This window comes from Grammomys surdaster, unplaced genomic scaffold (assembly GCF_004785775.1).
Source record: "Grammomys surdaster isolate TR1022 unplaced genomic scaffold, NIH_TR_1.0 137, whole genome shotgun sequence".
Classification (NCBI taxonomy): domain Eukaryota; kingdom Metazoa; phylum Chordata; class Mammalia; order Rodentia; family Muridae; genus Grammomys; species Grammomys surdaster.
Window position 1 is genome coordinate 9,131,719 of NW_021604595.1, and position 11,373 is coordinate 9,143,091.

The window sequence follows — 11,373 nt, forward strand, 5'->3', positions numbered from 1 at the left end:
GGTTGATGATGTCTGAGCTGGTTGATGGATGTCTGAGCTGGTTGATGATGTCTGAGCTGGTTGATGATGTCTGAGCTGGCTGATGGATGTCTGAGCTGGTTGCGTTTCCATGCTGTCTTTATACAGGAGCATTAAATACGTGTGCAGGTCTCTGGCAGGGGGTGGATCCTTCCCAGGGGATGTTGCTTTGCTCTGTGGTAGTTTCAGGTTTAGAGTATGAGTTCCCATGTTGCCAGCCCTTCATCCTCTCCCAATTTGCCCAATTACCAACATCTTGCAATGCCATAGTGCCTCTCTTCCTCCCTTCGTCTTCTTCCCCCTTCCTCTTTTCCCTCCTATGCAGGGGATGGAGTCCAGTGCTTTACACATGCTAAGGAAGTGCTCTACCACTAAGCCACACTGTCAGCTCCTAGAATCTATATTCAATGTTTAACTGTCCTATTTCTAGAATGTCCCATAGCTGGAATCACAGTATACGTTAGTTTTCAGACTGGCTACTTTCACTTAGCAATCGTGTGCTTAAAGTTCCTACGTGTGTCTAAGCTACGTAGCTTTTTTTGCATTTATCTCTGAATCATATATTGTTGTCACTTACTAAAGGACATCTTCATCAATTTCAAATTTGGGCAGGGGAATTGCAAGTTCAAGTCCTGCCTGGGATATAAATCCAAAGCCAGTCTGGACATTTGCTAAGACCCTACCTCAGACTCAGTACAAGCAGAGCTCAGCACAGCTCAGTGGTAGAGTGCTTGCCTCGTGTGCTCAAGAGCTGGGGATCCAATACCAGTGTCACAGAATGATGAAAAATAATGTCTTCTCTGCCTTGTTTCTTTTCCTGTACAAGACCAACTGGACAGGGTCTAGGTTTTCACAGGTCTGGAGGTATCGACCAAAATCCCAGCAGCCCTACTGCTTTGCAACTCTAGGTTGGGCGGTGGAGATGGTGGAGTGGTAGGTAGCACACTTGCCTAACACATCTGAGGCTCTTGGTTCGAAGCTCAGCACTGCTAAACAAGATCAAAAGAGCAAAATGAAGTGAAATAAACAAGAAGCATACATCATCTATAGAATCATCTCAGATATAATCAAAGTATTTGCATAACATCCCCAGGAAGCGCCTCCTTTCACTACAGCAGTCAGGAAGAAAGTTGAGTCAGTGCTCCATTTCAGAGACATGCAGTCCAGAATATAGTTCCCTGGTCAGCTGCATAGAATCCCGGGCATTTTAATTCAAGAATGCTAAAACCTGGACAGTCGTGCACACCTATAATACCTGCACTCAAGAAAATGAAGAATTTTGAGTTCAACAAGGCTACCCTGGGGAACATAAGATCTTTCCTTTAAAAAAACAAAAAACAAAAAAAAAAAGATATGTATGTCAAGATAGATCCTGTCTATGTTATAAACATCATTCAAAACTTGTATTTAAGAGTGAACTGCATGGGAGGCACATCTCTAATCCCTAGCACTTGGAAGGAAGAGGCAAGGTAGTGAGCTGAGATAGGCTGCTCAGGCTTACAGAAGGAAACTGTATTTGGAGACACAAAGCCTGCTTTTAAGACACGTAAGCACAGATGTGACGCTAAGTCCCTGTTTTTTTTTTTTTTTTTTAGTTTGGTTTTTCGAGACAGGGTTTCTCTGTGTAGCCTTGGCTGTCCTGGAACTCACTCTGTAGACCAGGCTAGCCTCGAACTCTCGAACTCAGAAATCCGCCTGCCTCTGCCTCCCAAGTGCTGGGATTAAAGGCGTGCGCCACCATCGCCCGGCAGTCCCTGTTTTTATTACACAGACCCATCTTAGAATTCTCAAAGGGTTTTGTGTGTGCATTTGTTTGTTTTGGTTTTAGTTTTTTCGAGACAGTTTCACATAGCACAGGTTAGCTTCAAACTTACAAAACTGAATGTAACCTGAATTACTGAGTCTCCTGCTTCTGCATCTAAGATACTGGGATGATAGCCAGGCCCAATTACACCCCAATCACGTCTCAGGCTATATCCCAGACACCTCTGCCAAGGACAACACCAGAGAAACATTCTTAATAGAAAACTTTATTGTCACTGATATGTCACTGTAACATAATTTCATAGCAGACCTGTGCAAAAGATCTCACATTACCAATGTCATGAAGAGATTGCACACTTCTGGGCAGGACGTGCAGCTCTGGGTCCCCAGTGTTGACACCCAACATTTTACCCCTTTATCTACTAGAAAGGCAAGACATCATTATGCAAGAACAAAGCCACCTAAGGGCAGCGAGAGCTCCGAGGTCAGACACTCGCCGCCTCTGAACGGCCACCACAGGAGCAGCACATGTTCGCCTCAGTGTGCTCAGTGCAGGCCTTTGAAAAACGTCAGAATATGTAAATGCGCTGCACCTCTCTCTTCAACACTTGAATGTGGAGGTCTGGAGCATTTCGGCTCTTCATGAGCCCATGCAGGAATATGGCTACTATGGATGCGGTGAACTCAACATACTAATTCCAAGTTTGGCAACCATCAGCAAACTGTTCAAAGGGAAAAACACAGTGGTCAGGAAAAGTACACAACAGGTGATTTTTTTTTTTTTAGAAAAGAGGAACATAGTGTGCAGGTCCTTCACAACAGTTCGTGAGAAGTACTGAAGTAGAACACCCCTTCCTCCACCCCTCTACCCCAGTGGGAGCCACAGAAAACCCACACCAAGTCTTAACAGTGGCACACGGAACTCCTAAACCAATGCCAGTAACTTGGAAGGCAAGGGCAAGAGAAAGCAACACCCTAGAGGCCACAGTGCTGACTCATGGCAGGTCTCCTGCCTCCTAGTTTAGTGGTTGTGACCCTGATCTAGGAGGACTTTTTTTGTTTCCAGTGTAAAAGACTGATCAACAGCATAACCATAGCCAAAGAACAGGTATCTACTTCCCTGAGACAGTCTGTTGTTTTGCTTTTTAAAAAATTCTCCTTCCTCCAGAATGTGTTTAACATACTTAAGAACTTGTCAATTTAAGACAGTTTGGTTTAAGTCTTACAATTAAAATTAGAAAATCGATTCAGTAAAAAAATTCCCTTTTAGCAAAACTTTCAATACAGGACACTCAAGTAACTAAGAAATAGGGAACCAAAGTGGACAGTTCACACAGCCATACACAAGGGCGTGTGGCAACGTAATGTAAGGAAGCCTAGGACAGTCCACAGAGCAGCCTGGAGACCATGTCTACTGTGAGTGACTACACTTAGGTACTGAATCAACCACAAGGCTTCTGTAGCCTTTGCTACGTGTGTACAACCTAAATATGGAAACTGAAGTCTAGGATCTGGCACACACACCAAAGCGAGCACATTTCTGACTGTATGAAACCTCTTGAGGGGAAAACCTAAACACTGCCCACAGAAAGAGCGGTGGAAAAGTACCTGGCTCCTGCGATTAACCCCGCGGGCATAAATTTCCCAGAGTTGTAGAATCTCATCCCCATAATGCCAGCCAAGGTCCCAGATGTAGCTAAGAGAAAAGTCAACATGATTAGATCCCATGCACAGGGGACACAGAAGGGAAGTCCTATCCACCTGAGGCCCAGACTCCATCCTATGAGGGGCTCAGGGGGGCACTAAGCTTCACTGCTGCCCACTGTATGCAGGTCTAAGGACAGATACTGGCCAACTTAGGCCCTTCACACCTGCTATGGTTGACTCGTGTCCCCAGAGGCTGTTTCCAATGCTTGGTTCTCATGTTAGCGCTTTGGAGTCTATAGATAGGACAGACAATCACTAAAGTGGGGCTTTCAAGGCTGCAGCCACCCCAGGTCTCTAATCTCTCTTTCCTGGTCCCTTGTGCTGTGAACAAACCCTATGACAAGGAGCTGGGCCACTCCCACCACTGTGCCTCTATCAGGACAGCTCTTTGAAACTGGAAACAGCTGCTCTGCGGGGCATGTTGTCAGGGCGTCGGTGAGGGAACTTATCTCCCCAAGCCCAGCCACCTCTGTCACCTCATTTTCAACACTCTTCTGCAAAACCCACGCTTCAAGCTATAAATGTTTTCACTTTTTCAAAAATACCATGCAGTTTCTTTGCTGACTACTAAGTATTCTAATAGAACAACACTGACTGCATGTGCTAAGCTAGAGGCTTGACCGTACTCAACAAGTCCTCCAGTGTTTCAAGCCTCAAGATGCAAGCCAGCTTCTAGAATCACACATAAAGTCTAATTTGTGCTACAACAGATGCTACGCACATGACCTAACTGGAGTGAGCAACTGACTCAGGAATATTACAAAAGGTCTAACTAAGGAAGCAAAGATTTAGCTAGTGTCTGCAACAAAAGCAAGAGTGAAATGAGCTGATGAAAACACGCTCTGGGCTGGGGAGCTAGTACATGCAAAAGGCCCTGACAGGAGGGTTTATGTGACATGGGAAAGGTCATTGGCCATTTGTGGTAAGAAGAGACTCTGGCCATGTGTGAGATAGTTAAAAACCAACAGTGAGCTTTGTACAGATACAGGTCTCTGTGAGACTTGGGGAAGCACTCCTCAGTCAAGGGGACATAAAGACAGACTGAAGTGGATCCAGGATGCATGGGAGAGGAAGGCATGAGGAAAATTGTAAGTGGGTTTTTGCAGAAGCTTCTGAAAGGGAAGGGAAAAGCCAGCGGCCGAGGAGGAAGTGTGCCCCGAGATCCTTCCTCATCTAAATAAGTCAAAGTTGACTACATGTTGTACTGGCTGCTTTTGTGTGTCAACTTGACACAAGCTGGAGTTATCACGGAGAAAGGAGCTTCCCTTGAGGTAATAGTGCCTCCATGCTGTAAGGCATTTTCTCAATTAGTGATCAAGGATGGAGGGGCCCATTGTGGGTGGTGCCATTCCTGGGCTGGTAGTCCTGGGTTCTATAAGAAAGCAAGTTGAGCAAGCCAGGGGAAGCAAGCCAGTAAGTAACATCTCTCCCTGGCCTCTGCATCAGCTCCTGCTTCCTGACCTGCTTAAGTTCCAATCCTGATTTCCTTTGGTGATGAACAGCAAAGTAGAAGTATCAGCTGAGTAAATCCTTTCCTCCCCAACTTGCTTCTTGGTCATGATGTTTTGTGCAGGAACAGAGATCCTAACTAAGACACATGTAAACTTCATATGTGGAGACCCTACACGGAGATACAGATAAACAATGGGCCCGAGACAGTTCAGTCAGGAGCCAAAGCCCTGATGGAGGAGGGAAAGGGAAGAAGGGACGGCCTGGGAGCTGCAGGCTGGAAGGGAGACTGTGGAGTGGTTGCTGGTCTGTTTGTTTCAATCAAGTACTCATGGGTCTCCTGTGAAGAGCAGAATGCTGGGATCAGAGAGGCAGAACTGGTGTGTGAGCCGTTCCAGAGCATGACGAGGAAGCTGTTCGGAAGAACTGGGAGCCAAGTGCACCCTCTTTCCCCAGACTGTCCACAGCTGGCTTCCCTTCCTACCCCACTGCTGGTGTGCAGAGCCACACTGTCAGTGACACCTTTGGGAGGGTTAGCTTTGCATGTGTCCTTACAGTGTTTATGTGAGAGGCACAGAGGTACTACACCCCTGGCAATGGCTAGCACTCGGGTGGAGACCAAGAAAAATGTGTCAGAAAACACGATGATAAGAAATCCTCTTCTCTTTCCCCTTCCTGCATGGGCGACACCCAGGGCACTTTATCTACAGTTCCCCAGAGTCACATTACCTGACTTGTCACTGAGCTTAAATGCTTCCCAAAGGCAAGATATGTTTGTGTCTTACACAATTAACTGCCTATGAAAGAGATGTCCAAATGGGGAAAAGGTTACATGAGCTCAGGTCTCGTGGGCAGTGTGAGATTTCTCTTAAGTTTCAAGCAGGCCATCTTTAGTATGGAACCTCATTAGTTGACACACACTGTCTTGTCCAGTTTAAAACAAGTCTCCCTGGCAAGATTAAATCCATGTTGTATGAAACCCTTCTGTATTCGGTATACAAAACGGAAACAACCCCGGTGTTCTCCATAATGACCTACCCTCCCTCCACTTGGCAGAAGCAGCCGAAAAGCAGAGAAGAGAACCTACCACACATGCCTATGAGAGAACACAGTGGCAGAGCCTGAGATAAACCTACCTAGGAAGAACCTGCCACACAGGCCTACAAGAAAACACAGTGGGCCAGGCGGTGGTGGCGCACGCCTTTAATCCCAGCACTTGAGAGGCAGAGGCAGGCGGATTTCTGAGTTTGAGGCCAGCCTAGTCTACAGAGTGAATTCCAGGACAGCCAGGGCTACACAGAGAAACCCTGTCTCGAAAAAACAAAAAAAAAAAAAAGAAAAGAAAACACAGTAGAAGAGCCTGAGGTAAACCTACCTAGGAAAACCCACACGTTCCTGGGATCCTGAGACAGCTGGTAGGCACCCAGGCCTGCTAGGCCCCCAAAGAAGAGTCCAGCAGCCAGGGACGGCACACTACCTGGGGAGAAGCAAACAGGCAAGCATCCATGTTGTGATGACAGACATTATATAAAAAACACTCAAAACGCCCCTCCCTGGCAGAGGAAGCCTGCCAAAGAGAGGTTGTCTTCAGAAGGCTGATAGCCACAGTGTTCTCAGCATGGGGAGACTCTGTAGAGTCCACCATAGAAGTCAGGGTCTTAGCAACCCAGCCCTCTCTCCTTTAGGAGGAGTGACTCAGTACAGTATTTGTCTGACTCACATGAGGCCCTGGCTTGAGCCTGTGTTAAACTGAAGTTTAACACAGCGAGCAGAGACAAGAGGTTTCCTACTTGAGGAGCTGAGAGACAGCACGGTGTCTGGCTACGGTCGATAACAACCATCCACTACCACCCATGCCTATCTGGATGTAAAGAGGGAGAAAATGCCTGATTCGGCTCAGCCAGATAATCAGAGGCCAGTGCAGGAAGAACCAGGAGCTTGGCCACGCAGAATGCATTCAGGACCTAAAGCAAACTTGAGTCAAGCAGTATTAGGCTTCAAGGACTCTGGGGACCCACATGTCACTGGGCTAAGGTGACAACTGTAAGTAAGAGTAACAGGAAAGGCTTACCTGCTTTGGCATAGCCAATAATCCCACCGGTAGCAACCAGGGCTGCATAGCCAAAACCAAAATAATGTAAAGGCACCCTGAAATGGCAAAAGGGAGAAGTCAGTGCCAACCAAGTTTAAAAGACAACCCACAAAAATCACTGGATGGGGCCAGTGGGGTGCTCAGCCTTGGTGATGATGTTGATGCCCCACCCCTCCACCCCATCCCCTGGGCCAAGGTTGGCAAACTGAGTCTGACTACAGTACAAGAGACTCACAAAACAGGATAACTGTCCTCTGACCCCTACAAACGCAACAAGGCACAAATGTATCCACACGAATAAATAAATGTAATTGCTTAAATCACTGGCTGGGACAAAAAGGTTGTCACTCACAGCAAATCCTGTCAGTGTACAATCAGAAACAGAGGCAAGGTGGCAAGCTTAGTCACAGAACTAGCCAGTGGCAGAACTGGATTCAAGTCCGGTCCCAGGCCACTAGTTCGAGGACCATATCACAACCCACGCAGCCCTGTGGGCAGTGCCACGCTGAAGGCTCCTGTCATGTGCTCTGGTTTTAGGAGCTCCAAGTGATTGTATTCCAATGCATAGGGCACTTACATTGGGCCACTGTCCTTCTGCATTGCTCAGTCACTTTGAAGAGCACACTAGGCCTGCACCTGTGGAGGAGAGGTCAGAACAGTTAACGAAAACGCAGGTCTCTGGGAGTCAAAAAAAAAAAAAAAATGAGTTCAAGGTACAGCTCTGGGTGTGGATGCAACTGGGCCTTGTACATAGGTCACCCTAGATCTGATGCCCAGTGAAGGTAACTGGGTAACAAATAAAACACTTCCGTGTATACTAAATGCTGTAGAGACACCAACTAGTTTTACTACAACCTCCGTTACAGCACAGGGCAACGGAAGCGAGCAGGAGTCACTGACCAGCTCTGGACCAGCTGACTGTCTCATCAGTTAACAGATTGCTAAATCAGAAAACAATGACCTATACCTCCACTCTTCTTAGCGTCTCCGAGGGTCATGGTAAATGCTGCTTTCTCTCAAGCGTCCTCAATACTCAGTTTGCAAACTTTTAGAAACCCTTGGACCCAACCCTCAGCTCCTGTTAGGCTGGAGCAAGGGACCAGAAAATGCCTGGGAACCCGAGTCGCAATTGCACTAAACGCGCTACATCCCTACAAAGTGACTCCTGCTCTCTTACGGAAAAGCACTCGGGGCGCGGAAGCAGCGCACGCGCGTTTAGGTTTCCACTCCCGGAACCGCAGTTACAGAACGTTTTAGAGAGGCGGGAAGCGGGCCGGGGAAGCGAGCTCAAGCAGAGAATGCACGGGAGATCCCCTCGCGCCTGCGCGTGCGGAACAATTCCCAGGTGAGAAAACAGGCAAAGTAAGAACACACCCAACCAACACCGGAGCCGGAGCCGGAGCCGGAGGCCTGCGCTGGAGGACGAGGATGCGGGCAGTCAGCGAAGAACAGAGGTCAGGAGCCGGGCGTGCAGACGTCACGATGCGTGGAGCGTCCTAGCGGGGAGCGGGGCTTAGACCGACGGGCGGAACCTAAGGGGATTGGCTGGGCGTCACCTTGGGCGGAACTTTAGTCAAGAGGGACGGGCTTGGCTCTATCCAGGGAAAGGGGGCGTGGCTTAGTTCCAGGCTGGGAATAGTCCGGTGGAGGAAAGTCAACTTTGGCAGCAGTCTGGTGTTCCCGCTCCGCTGGTGGGCCAGTTTGATACAAAGAAAACTGGGATGAATAAGAGCCATCAGGAGAGGGTGCCAGGCTGGTAGGAGAGGCATATTAGCCACAAGTCAAAGTAACTGAAAGTGTTTACGTACTGCCCTGTGCCGAGGATAGATCTTAAGTGGAGACATTTAAACAGTAAGACAATCTATTGTTAAGAAATTTTGCCCTGGGGGAGCCTAAGCCTCAGGTCTTATTACAAACCAAAGTTCACCCGAGGAACCAATGAGTTTATTAAGGTTCCTTACAGAGGATGGCTGAGGGGTTTCGGGCAGAAGTAAAGTGATCCTGAAACAGTCACTGGCCTATATACCCAGTGTGAATGATGGCTTCTTTGTGGAGCCCTTCCCTAGTCTCTCTCCACTTATAAACTCTAGCCCTTCCTCAAGTCACATGAAATTAGGGTAGAATGCATGAAACTGGAAGGGAGAGGAAGCTAGATAGAGGTGAGAGGGCCCCACAACACTCTCCACTCCTTTTGTAAATGAAGGTGAACAGTCAGGTAAACAGTCAACAAGCCCAACTGGGATTTTTGCAAGCAGGCACAGATGACCTCATGACGATGGTGGCAACCTGGATGCAGAACAGAACCACACACACCCTACATCAGAGATGCACTGTACCTCTGGGTCCTTGGAGCACTGTGGGTCTTGCTTTAGAAGTCAAGGACCTAATTCAGGGCTTGTGATGCCCCTAGTCACGGATTATGAATGTTTTGTCTCCTGTATATACTTGAATGTCTTACATAAAAATGGTGTCTGTGCATACAGTATCTTGGGCTCTTTAACACATTTCCTATTTACTACACTTCCTATTTACTACTTTGTTTTTCCTAAGATGGAGTCTGTATTGCCCAGGCTGCCCTGGAACTCCAGAGCTCAAATGATCCTCCCGCCTTAGCATCCGGTGTGACTGAGGCTCCCAGCACACGCCATCTGAATTACTATTTATCCCAGCCTCATACACTTCTCCTTCCTGTGCACTCCTCGGGAGGCTATGGATATAACAGCAGCTGACTGCATCAAGATCCCAGATGCCTGGAACAAGAGGATCCCCCAAGTGAACCAGGACTAGGTAGAAGATACAACTCACTTCTGTAGGCACTAGGGAGAGGGCAAGGCTCCAAGTTACAATCAAATCACAAAGAACTGTTACAAAAGCTTAGATAACCTGGAGATTCCAGCTAAAGGCATCTATTACTGAAGCCCATGTTTAAGCTTTGTTTTCTTTAGACAAGATATCAGGTAGTCCCAAACACCCCTGAATTCCTGGACCTCCTACCTCCTGAATGCCAGGATGACAGGGATGCCTCACCACGCTCAAGTGAAACATTGTTTACATACAACTCCTTCCAAAGCCAAGTTATCTTTTATAGGAAAACCAAACTCTGTCATAGATTACTCTGTAGGTGGGGACTTGAGAGGTGCACGTGTTGTGGTACAAACGTGGAGGCCAGAAGACAAGTTGTGGGGAGACAGATTTTCCTTCACAACTGTGGGCTTCCGAAGCTGAACTCGGGTCTTTGGGCTTGGTGCTAAGTACACTCAACCAGCACCAAGCCATCTTACTGGCCCACAGGCTTTAATCTTCTTTTGACTTCTACTCACACTATGCCCTTGGGACTTCCCATCCTTTGATATTTCAAAACATTCGCAATTGACATCTATTGTGTTTTGTTTTTTTTTAATTTATATATGTTTCTTGCTCTGTCCTGGAACTTGCTCTGTAGACCAAGATGGCTTTGAACTCAGAGATCTGCCTGTCTGCTTCCTAAGTGCTTCTTTAAAGGTGTGTACCACCAATTGACAAAATATGCCTTTACTATGACAGTTTGTCATGTAACAGGCTGTACTGGCTGGTTTTGTGTGTCAACTTGACACAAGCTGGAATTATCACAGAGAAAGGAGCCTCCCTTGAGGAAATGCTTATATTTTCTCAATTAGTGATCAATCCCACACCAATCTGAAGGGCTCCTTGTGGGTGGTACCATCCCTGAGTTGGTAGTCTTGGGTTCTATAAGAAAGCAAGCTGAGCAAGCCAAGAGAAGCAAGCCAGTTAAGTAACATCCCTCCATGGCCTCTGCATCAGCTCCTGTCTCCAAGTTCCTGCCCCGTGTGAGTTCCAGTCCTGACTTCCTTTGGTGATGAACAGCAATGTGGAAGTGTAAGCTGAATAAACCCTTTCCTCCCCAACTTGCTTCTTGGTCATGATGTTTGTGTAAGAATAGAAGCCCTGATTGAGACACAGGTCATGGTCATTAAGTACCTGCAGTGTACTAGGCTTGTTCTAAGACCACCACACATAACTGACGCATCTTGTGCCAATCTGAAGCAGAGGGTTATGGGGACCCTGAGGCAACATAGCAACAAGGAATTGAGCTGAGACTGTTTAAGACTAGCTTAGGTGAGTACTGATGCTCTGAAAGACAAAAAATTATGAGAAGTGTTGTTTCCTTGCCCTTAAATTTGCTTAGAAGCAGATTGTCTGAAAAATCCCTTTCTGGTAAAGACTAACAGGTCTAAGCAGGGAGCAGGGCCAGAGGCCAGGGCGCTGATGGTGCAAAGAGAAACCTAACATGTAAGGCTCAGGGCTTGATCCCAACCATCAAATAAATATATTTAAACTCTGTA

General features: G+C 47.2%; 1 protein-coding gene across 2 annotated transcripts; it reads right to left on the reverse strand.

Annotated features, from left to right (window-relative positions):
* Nucleotides 1-2,028: 2,028 nt before the first annotated feature.
* Tmem14c (transmembrane protein 14C) lies at nt 2,029-8,529 on the reverse strand. 2 transcript variants are annotated; one of them, XM_028763183.1, is made up of 6 exons: nt 8,405-8,529; nt 7,608-7,666; nt 7,010-7,086; nt 6,314-6,415; nt 3,391-3,478; nt 2,029-2,504 (listed from the first exon to the last, which is right to left on the reverse strand). In XM_028763183.1, the coding sequence occupies exons 2-6, from the start codon at nt 7,628-7,630 to the stop codon at nt 2,450-2,452; spliced, it is 345 nt and encodes a 114-aa protein (XP_028619016.1). In that variant the 5' UTR covers nt 7,631-7,666; nt 8,405-8,529; the 3' UTR covers nt 2,029-2,449. The 2 variants fall into 2 exon arrangements, with proteins under 2 accessions (XP_028619016.1, XP_028619017.1); XM_028763184.1 differs by lacking the exon at nt 8,405-8,529 and adding an exon at nt 7,998-8,165.
* Nucleotides 8,530-11,373: the final 2,844 nt, after the last annotated feature.

Coding starts and splice junctions, on each gene's coding strand:
- Tmem14c (XM_028763183.1), bottom strand. CDS start 7,630: ATGCAGAAGGACAGTGGCCCAAT. Junction 7,087..7,607: donor CAGAAGGACAGTGGCCCAAT/GTAAGTGCCCTA, acceptor TTGCCATTTCAG/GGTGCCTTTACATTATTTTG. Junction 6,416..7,009: donor TATTGGCTATGCCAAAGCAG/GTAAGCCTTTCC, acceptor GCTTCTCCCCAG/GTAGTGTGCCGTCCCTGGCT.